The following is a 10,339-nucleotide window of genomic DNA, read 5'->3' as shown; positions in this document are numbered from 1 at the left end:
TAAAAAAGCGCAATATATAAACACTAATTAGGGGCCTAATTAATTGTTTCTATTCAAAATAAATCCTACTTCAAGTGATATTGTCAGCACCATAAAAAGTTGTTACATTGGTATAAATTGAAAAGAGGTGTGAAAGGCAACAAAAGTCTGTTGTGTTTTGAAAGAAAGAATATTGTATTGTATTACAGTTGACTGGTTACTAAATAGTATGATATGAATTTATGTTGTAAATATTGTTTTGTATAAAGTATGATAACCATTAAAATTCTGGAAACAAAGTGATCCCTCGGAAGCATTAATCACAACAAAATTACAAGAGAATTGCAGACTCGGTTTGATTGAGTCTGTACATGAGTGATACTTTAAACGTGCAACATCCCTCACGCACCCTAGCACCGGCTTGAGCGGTACTCAATTCTCAACACTTAATAGTGTTGGCATCAATGATCCGAAGGACCAGAAAAATATTACAACACTGAAGTGAAGTACGGGGCAACTTTTTACAGCTGCCACACATCACTTGACACCTGCTGTTGTGAAGTATAAAAAAATCTGGAAACAAAGTGATCCCTCGGAAGCATTTTACATTAAAGTCGTAAAAATGTAATGTTAACTTTAAAACAATAATATTTCCATTTTTTATGTTGATTTTTTTTTAAAGTGTATGTGGAATGGAAATAATTGTTTAAAAAAACGTATCATTGTAAAATGTGTAAATATACAAAATATGTTATTTTTGTTTGACAGTGTGATTCTATTCAAAACATGATGAATATATAAAAGTACTGGTACTGATACTTAATTACTTCCTAAAAAAAGTACTGGTACTGCATAACTTGTCAAGTACTGGTACTTAAGTACTATATTAATTAGTACTGATGAAGCTCTTATATAGTTTTTAAGTTGTTTCCTATTTCGTCAGCATTAAACTCCTAACGTTATACCGACAATAGACAGCGGAAGTACATGTAGATCTTATTTCAACTTGAAAAAAAAACATAAAAAAAACAACAAAACAAAAGCAAACAAACCACAATGATCTCCCTTATTTGAAATAATATCTGTCTCAGCGGTGTTTACCGAATTTGTCGTTTTGATGCAGAATATTATATTTGTGTAGGCTCTGGCTCAGTACTTAATTTATTGAACGAGTTGAATAAAATTGCATTATGTGAGCCTTTGGCGAGCATAATATTTTTTTTTCAACGAGTTCAATAATAAATTCAGTATTGAACCTACACTAATTCAGTATCCTCTATGTCTATTTAGCACTTTGATATAACTGCTTCCTGATTGCACATATATTGTGTATTCACTTTTTAGTTTTTACACATACACAAATTTGACACCCGCAGTGTCGTTCATTCTTAGTCATGCTGTAAATTGATCGTGTTTCTAAAAGTACAGCATAGGTGACAGGCATAAAGAACATCTCATCCTAATTATCAATAAGTCATCCGAAGATTGGCGGAACGTTTCGCTTAATCTTTATAATAGCGAGCTCGATAGCAGGTCCCGAAGGGAGGGCCTGCTCGCAAAGAGAGCATTACGGTAACGCGAGTATATCCAGAAGTGATGGTTTTGAAAACTTTCCTCGGAAGTACAGCAAATTTATTGGTTATAAGTTTGCCTGCTCCTCATCGGAGGCGATCCATTTTTATTTGGAAATCGCAACTTTTCATCGTTTTCTGTAAGTCTTCGGATACGGACTTCGAACACAATAGTATGAATAAACAGAACGGATGTAGTATGTCGGTATGCTAAGAGGCTCAATATTAGGCTCAATGTTAGGTCCTTTATATAAATGGTCTCCCAAATATTTGCGAGGATGTTAACATAGATTTATATGCTGATGAATCCACGTTCCATAAACTGGAGATGCCATGTCAGTTATAGAGGAAAAACTACAATATAGCCATAATATGATTATTTAGTGGTGTAAAATAAATAATATACCTTTGCATCCTAAAAAATCTAGAAGTATGCTAGTAGGTAGTAGATTGCAAAATCATTAAATTTGAATTTGCAAAATTATTTCAGACCTTCTAATGGGAAAAACTATCAGAAAATTTATACAAAAGATTAAAGATATTGCCTTTCGAGAAAAGATGTATTTTCAAATCGGTGTTTATAAAGCACTGAATAATATGTCCACTCAATATATCGGAGACTTACTTAAAATATCAAATAATCAAAAGTATTATCTAAGATCGATATCTCACGGAAATTTAATTCCGTATTACAAACCACGTACTAATTATTTTAATGACACATTCCAATTTAATGCCATTTTTTTTTGAATTCCATACTGCTGACTATAAGAAAAAAATGTCAATATTTTAAAATAGTTTAAAGCAGCACGCCTCCAGATTCATGTTAAATTTCATGAAAATTGTGATATTTGACAGTCAAATATTGTGAGGTAAACAAAATAAAGTTATTTATATATTGCAGTTGGCACTTACAATCCATGCAAATAACCAAAGAGAGGTCAAAATATGCAAAAAAAAGCCCTTACTGCGTTAGTAACGCAGTAGAAATATGGGGATAAAATACTGCAAAATCAGTCTTAAATCGCAAATAACATGTAAACTTTAACATTGATCTTGATTGTTTTACCTTTCTTGAAATATTAGTACATTTTTCTCAATTTTCATTTTCTCGAAATATTTTGGCTCATCTGGAGGCGTGCAGCTTTAAATAATTACTTATCTAATCAACTTTAGCACGGTCCGTGTGTATTACATATACACGAGATACGCTCACTATGTTTTTCTAATAATGGGTGTATGTCTTAGTTTTTAGTTTTTTAATGTGTTAATTTTGTATTTTTTTTACTTTTTAAATTACAGATTAAAATGATGCACTGAGGAAAGTATTATGTTTTATGATAGATAAAATGAATTGTATGAATGTTCAGTATATGTGTTAAGATATATGTTAAAATTGTGATAACCATTAAAATTTTGATCATTTCTTTAACATCTTATATTTTCTTCGATTGATATGTGTTCTTTTCAATTTGTGTGTGTGTTTTTATTTCTTATTTTCCAAGGTCGCTTTGTAAATAAGGTGTTACAATCTGTGTATGTCTTAATGTGTGACCTTAGGTAAATAAAGTTATTATTATTATTATTATTATTATTATTATTATTTTAAGAAAATAACATGTAAACAAATGTTAATTTAATGCTGAAAGTTGTTGACAAGTTTATTTCACTTGCACTATAGTTTACCAAACAAAGCCGGGAAACAGTTTTTTACTGGTTTCCTTTCTCTATATGGTTCCCATTCAAATTGACATTTGGAATTTCTTGCCAATAACCTAATTGCAACTTTTCGGCCCTTACCGTCAGTCTTCGGATAAGGAACTCGCACACAATAGTCGGATACTGTATTTTACGGTGTTCCGTTTGGACAATCGTGATTTTTTCTTTCGTCCTTACCTGCGATGCACGATGGTACGATGGTAAAAACGCAATGATACGATGACACGATGATGAAAACACGATGGTACGATGGTGAAAACACGATGGTAAGATAGTGAAATCGCGATGTTGCGATGGTATGATGGTGAAAACGAGATGTTATATCGCGTTTCGACCATCGTACCATCGCGTTTTCACCAGCGTACCATCGAGCTTTTACCATCGTACAATCGCGCTTTCACGATAATGTTTTCATCATCGTGTCATCGCGCCATTGCGCTTTCGCCATTGTACCATCGCGTTTTCGTCATCGTATTAACTCCGAGGTTATTATTGGTGATAGACGAGGACGTTCCGATTGAGACGTCGCGGCAATAACAACTTCCGGTACGTTACTGTTTCGCTATCCTTTTCCTGGACTGGAATTAATATGAATAAGGCAAAGCCTTAAAGAAAGCTCTTTGACAGATATAATAGTACATAACACTATAATTTAAAGCCATTGGCGGCTACTGTCAATATCCTTAGATCTGCACAAATTCACTCAACACAATATTTTACATTTTCGTTTTAAAATGCAGTTCGGTATTTTATGCACTGCTTCCGTTTATTGGATTCAACTCGGTCGGACTTGATTCGTGAGTCGTGTACTCCGATGTCTGAATTTTTCAATCAAGTGCACCAGAGTTAGCACTCAGCAGGTGCGCGGAGTAACTCTTCATACACCACCAAAAGAGGTTGTGCATCTGGAGTGAACACGTGATTCAAAATGGCCGAGAGAAGGACAATGTTTGAATGCGACGAGTGTAAGAAATGGTTCTTTAGCATGGAGGTGTTTGTTAGACATCCTTGTGCCATGAGGGGTAATTCTTTTGTGCTATAAATTAATGATTAACAAAAAATAAAGATTTTTAAGCGAAACAGACGTGTCATTGTACATGGATGCCATACGTTTCAATCCAAAGACAAAATTAACACAATGGGCATGGTCATTATAAATATGCATCAATTTTAATATATTAAGGGATGATGAATAAGTTTGGCAAAATCAATCTGTATGAAATATTCAATCTACCCGTAATATGTTTCTTTTTTATTTCAAATTTGATTTAAACATGTTATAGTATTCCTTATCATTTATGACTTTATTTCACTTAAAATAAAAGTTAACATAAGTTAACATACAGTAGACATATTTATTTACAGTATAACAATATACAATACTTACAATATGTTGATAATGACAAAAGGGCCTAAAAATACAAAATTAGGTCCCATTTATTGTAAATAACAAAAGGCCGAATCATCCCGCAAAAACAGGTCCAACTTATTGAAAATAACTTAAGGACCAAATAAACCAGAAAAATTAGGCCCGAATCAACCGGCCTGAATAAGCCACGGTCCGAATAAGCTGGTATTCCATTTCACTATTGAGATGTTTTACTCCCAAAACAGTTCACACCTAGATGTTTCACTCCAACCGGTTTAAACTCCCCAGTAGTCATTATTATGCTGCTGACCGTTCCAAGGCGGCGCCCCTCTGTGTTCCTCAGATGTATGTCTATGTTGTTTTATACTGTTTTGGTGACACTTTTGCTCGTGTCTCTTGTTGTTTCTCGTCTACGGTAAGTATCTTCCCTTTGTCCCTACTTTTTATTTATTTTATTCCCCCCCCACCCTTCCCCGTGTCTCATGTCCCCTTCCCCTGTGCCTTTTGACATTATGGGTCTTATATTAAATCATTTATTTGTTTTGTTTTAGTTCCTTATTAGTTACTAATCTGATGTAGTGGTTTGCCTGCCCGTACTCTGCCTTGTGCCCTGTCCTGTTTTTCTTTGGGGTCCTCCTGGGCTCCTTGCCGCTGGCATGTTGCTGGGTCGGGTGGGGACTGCGTTCATTGAATGCCGCCTTTCCTTGTCGATCTTGTTAATCATGTTTTGTCAATTGTATAGACATTGCACTCTCAATTATTTTTATTTAGGATGTGTTATGAACACAAGTTCATCTGTATTAACAGCAGTAAACAAGACGATGCTCTTGTTAATAAAATATTGAGAACGAAACTATCTTTTTTATAGCGTTTTTCATCTGCAGTTCAATGTATATGAAACAAAAGCTTTCCTTCTTTTTTTTTTAGATGCCAATGATAACATTGAAGTTGAAAACACGTCAGGGGTCACACTCACTGCAGGTTCTTCTGATGAGGCGATTATAGTGGCACAAAAAGAAGATCAAGAGCTTATTTCCTGGACAAAGGAGGCAACTCTCTTACTGATAGATGAGTATAAGATTCGTCAAACAAAAATTGACCAAGGGCGTCTTAGTAAGAAGAGGGCATTTGAACAAATAGCAGCTGAACTCCGAATGAAAGGCTATGTATTTTCACAAGACCAATGTGCATCACGTATGAAGACTATATATAGAGTATACAAAAATGTTAAGGACGCAAACGCAAAAAGTGGCAATGAACGTAAATCTTACATATTTGAAAAAGAACTGGATGAATTGTACAAAGACAAACTAAGTATAAACCCAAAATGTGTGGAAAGCACAGCTACTGCTTCTTCTACTACAGATGAAGATGAACAAGAAGAACTGGAACAAAAAGCTGAAAATTTGAAAAGGTAAAATGCAACTCCAGATGAGAAAGGTATTAAAAGAGCAAGAAAATCTTAAGTGTCAGACGTTTTATGTTTTATAGAAAGTCAATCAAAAGAAAATGAAAAGAGGCGCGAAGATCACGAGCAAAAAACACAAAAACGACATGAAGAAAAAATTGATCTGTTTAAACAGTTCTTATCCATTATGGAAAAAAGTAATAAATGTGTAATTAATGAAGACTTGTATCTGTTACTGTTTAAAGACTTGATATGTTAATGTTTCATCTGCTTTGATTACATTTGAGTATCATGATTATGATTTCTTTATGTCTCCTTTTTAGATATGTGCAAAGTTTGCCGGGAAGATCTAGCCTGTACTGTATTAATGGATTGTGGGCAAAATGTTTGTTGTGTAAGATGCACAGAAGAATTGGAAATTTGCCCAATATGCAGGAGTTGTATTAAGAAATGGATACGTGTTTATAAGGCTTGATTGTGACTGTTAAATTTTCATGAGCAACGTTCAAATTAAATAAATACTTTGTTTTACATTGAAGTTAAGCAACTTGATATCCTTTGAACATACACTGTTGCATTTTAGCTCACATGAGCATGTACAGCTTAATGCTGTTTTTTTCTTCATTTTTTTTCAGTTATACTTGTACATGTTACACATTGGTCTGTCACATTTCTTTTTTACAATTGAATCTTAATACATGTAGATAGGACTTAGAATCTTCATAGGCTAATAAGGGTTGTCGAGAACATGATCCATATTGTGTTAATGAGGTCACAGGTGAGGGGGTTTTTCTGATATAAAAACTTTTTTCGCTCACTTAACTTTTTTCGCTCACTTTGGTATATTGTTTTAATCATGATACATATGCATATGTTTGTTGAAGAACATTACCGCTATTGTGTTTTGAGTCAGTAGGTCAATGGTCAGTGTAATGAAAACCTTTTTTTCTTGATTATTAGTTAACTATTTTTATTTTGTCTTCAAACTTAATAATGATGTTGATCTTGTAAAGATTTACAACCAATTAATGATAGTCATTGTTAGCCTGAATTAAAACTTAAAATGGTGATTATTAATTTTCTTTATATCTGCAGAGTTTAATAATTTATTGGAACAGGAAATGTTCAATATATTGTTTTTGTCTAGTCAACTGTTTCTTGTTTTATTATCACTTGATTTTTTATTATTTTGCTGTTTTAACAGAAAATATCTGTATTAAAACTTATAAATTTGTTCAGAATGTTTGTTGTATGCATTTATGTCCCCAGATTATGTCTTATGGTTGCTCACAAACGTCATTGTGGGCTTTAAGGATCTGTGAATGTCGTCAGCCTTCTGTCCAAAATTCAATTAAACATCACTTGAATCACTGTGCATATTACAACAAAACTTCACAGTAATGGGTTTAAGAACTCAATTTCATGGTTGCCACGGCAATCAAAGAGAAAACGTCTTAAAACTGAAGGCATGTGCTATAAGAATAAAGGTATTAAGCATAATTTTGTGGACATCTAAGTTTATTTGAGTTAAAATACAGAAGATAATATATAAATTTATACAGGAAAATGTTTTGCTTTTTTGCCCTGAAATCACGCTTATACGAAATGGCACAAATCAACCACCATATGGCAGATTTATTGCATGATGTTTTTTTCAAGGCAAAACCACGACATTGTTACCTTGTCTTGTTTTCACCTTTTTGATGTTTCACTTTTTAGCGCCACAAATCAGCCAGTATTCAAGTCTAAATATTTAAAGTTTTGAATGGATCAGTTGTTCCCTGAAATTTGTACTGTAAAACAAATAATGCAAATAAATTATAGACTTTATTGTTGCTATTACCTTATGTAAAACCAAACACTCAAAGAACAATTTATTTCATTTATACACGAGCACCTCGCAAAATGGGAAAAACGTCTTTTGTGTAATACAAGAAACGCATAAACAGAAAACATTAAGCAACTATCCATCTAGTTAGGTCAGTTTTTTTTCTCAATATTTGCCATTGTCAACAAGTTTTCAAAGTTATGGTAGCAGCTGACATATTTGATTTCTTTTATTTGTGGCGGCTGCATCATTTTCTGCTGCTTGTGGATTTCGTGCTGGCTGAACTTGGTCTTCATTGAAGTACTCATCTAGTTCGTCAGATTCCATAATACAGATATTATGCAGAATACAGCAAGAAATGCACAGCTTAACGTCCACCTCAACCTTGTAAACATCCAAGTACTTGAGTCGTCTGAAACGTCCTTTGAGAAGTGAAAAAGACCGTTCTTTGACCTGACGTGATGCTGACAGACAATAATGTAATGTCGCTGCTCACGTGTTAAATGCCCATTGTCTCGAAATGGGGTCATAAGCCAAACTTTAAGGGGAAATCCACCATCTCCTATAAGGTGATGACCATCGTTGTGTAGCTGTTGTCCCTTCTGTCATAGGTCAGAGTTTTTTAAAACACGAGAATCATGACAACTGCCAGGCCATCCTGCAAAACAGTGAATATATCTCATGTCCTCACGACAAACACACTGAAGGTTTATCGAATGGTAGCCCTTTCTGTTCACGTATGTTTGAGGGTGCTCTTTAGGAGGTTTGATCTGAATATGGGTGCTATCAATGGCTCCAGCTATATCAGGAAAGTCTTTTTTCTCTTGAAAGACATTGACCACATGTAGTCGCTCCTGTCCTGTGGGCCAGACTATATACTTTAACTTCAAATGTTTAAGAAATACTTTACATATTCTTTTGCGAATGTTAAGTACTGAAAATTGAGTCACATTAAACCGATCTGCAATTCGGCACAATGGCTCTAGACTCCCAACATACCAGAGAAATATCATTAAATGGGTTTCAACTGTAATTGGACTCCGACCAGAAGAACGAACTACCTGGTACTCTTGTAGGAATGTCCCAACTTGTCTAGCTATCAATTCAAAAGTAGGCCTGGACATTCTGAAAAACATTCTAAAATCATCCAGACTGTAGCGTGGAACAACTTCATCCACATATCCTTCAACTCGGACCTTCTTTTCTCTTGATCTGTTAAAGTAAAAATAATATATATAATTAATTTTGACAAAAAATGTTTGGGCAAAACAATCTGATCAAGTATAACAGGCTACACATACATTCTTGGGGTCGTCACATATTTCAAGTGTATTTTCTGCTCACAAAAAGTTATTGCGTTGATAATGCAAGCAGTGCTAATTCATTCGTATCGTTTTCAGCTTCATCTTCTGAGCTGCTGCTTGTTTCAAGCAAAAAATCATATTACAGGATTGGAGCAGTACAGCTAGACGCTTGCAGAAATCATGATCACAAAATAGACAAATGTCGTTTTTTCGCCGATGTTTGCATTTTTCATTCATTATCATGCATAAATCGGTGTGAAAAGATGAATTAGACCTTTAAAAGTTCATTCCGTTGGTTTAAAAGGCAAGATTGTAGCATTTTATCATTTAGCGCCTTGTCCGGTATATACCGGAATACGGTATTTAGTGTGGTGCTCCAATCCTCTTTGGCTTGCGGCCACGGCCGAAAGGGTAAAAAATTTGACCGGGGCCATCATTCGAATATGTCCCCTGCCCCCAAGTCATTTGTTTTGGAAAACTTGTTCTGGTTAGGTGGTTTCCTGCTTACAATTTGTTAGCGCATGGTGGAATTGGAAACCAGTTTAGGTTTCCGCTGCAACCGTGACATTTGTGCGATTTCGTCATACTGCGGAATCAGACGAAGTAATATTACGGAAATTTAAGCTATTTTTAGTTACTTCGGTAATCCCAGTTTGTTCTTATAAATAGGATTTGTATTTTTACCTGATTTATCGGTTTAAAGAGTAAGTAGAAAGAAAAAATAAATTATGAACGAAAATATTCCGTTTCAATTCGTTTTCAAGACGCAAAAGTTAGTTTCTAAAAATAGCCCATGCATATCATTAACCTGACCACGTGCTGATCTACAGATAGCGCATCCTGTGTTGTCGGTATATCTGTGACAGGTAACATATTTGATACATGCATATTAATTGGTACCTTTTAGTGCATTTACTTGTCTATAAAACTGCTATTTAAATGAAACTGCCAAAACGAATGACTCTTTTTTCGAAAAAAGGGAAAATGAAATGTGCACGCTTGTTTCCCTTCAGTATGATAGATAGATACTTTTATTTCCTCGACGTGGGAGGGCCAATGTTAGTATTTTTACGATTGATTATTTTCTTTATTAGTTTTTTGACAAAAGAGAGTAGATTTCAAATCGTTTTTGACAAAAGAAATATTCGTTTTTACAAAAAA

At 34.3% G+C, this 10,339-nt stretch overlaps 2 protein-coding genes across 2 annotated transcripts; one reads left to right on the top strand and one right to left on the bottom strand.

The window, feature by feature from the left end:
* Nucleotides 1-4,061: 4,061 nt before the first annotated feature.
* LOC132760068 (uncharacterized) lies at nt 4,062-9,087 on the top strand. Its single transcript, XM_060751958.1, has 3 exons — nt 4,062-4,291; nt 5,566-6,078; nt 6,370-9,087. Exons 1-2 carry the CDS (start codon nt 4,198-4,200, stop codon nt 6,054-6,056), a joined length of 585 nt encoding a protein of 194 aa, XP_060607941.1. The 5' UTR covers nt 4,062-4,197; the 3' UTR covers nt 6,057-6,078; nt 6,370-9,087.
* LOC132760067 (putative nuclease HARBI1) lies at nt 8,480-9,763 on the bottom strand. The gene is made up of 2 exons (XM_060751957.1): nt 9,687-9,763; nt 8,480-9,086 (listed from the first exon to the last, which is right to left on the bottom strand). The coding sequence occupies exons 1-2, from the start codon at nt 9,761-9,763 to the stop codon at nt 8,480-8,482; spliced, it is 684 nt and encodes a 227-aa protein (XP_060607940.1).
* Nucleotides 9,764-10,339: the final 576 nt, after the last annotated feature.

This window comes from Ruditapes philippinarum, unplaced genomic scaffold, assembly GCF_026571515.1.
Source record: "Ruditapes philippinarum isolate M1 unplaced genomic scaffold, ASM2657151v2 ctg3613_1_1_1_1, whole genome shotgun sequence".
In the NCBI taxonomy this organism is placed as follows: Eukaryota; Metazoa; Mollusca; class Bivalvia; order Venerida; family Veneridae; genus Ruditapes; species Ruditapes philippinarum.
The sequence above is the reverse complement of the archived record's forward strand: the minus strand, read 5'-3'. Positions and strand labels throughout refer to the sequence as shown.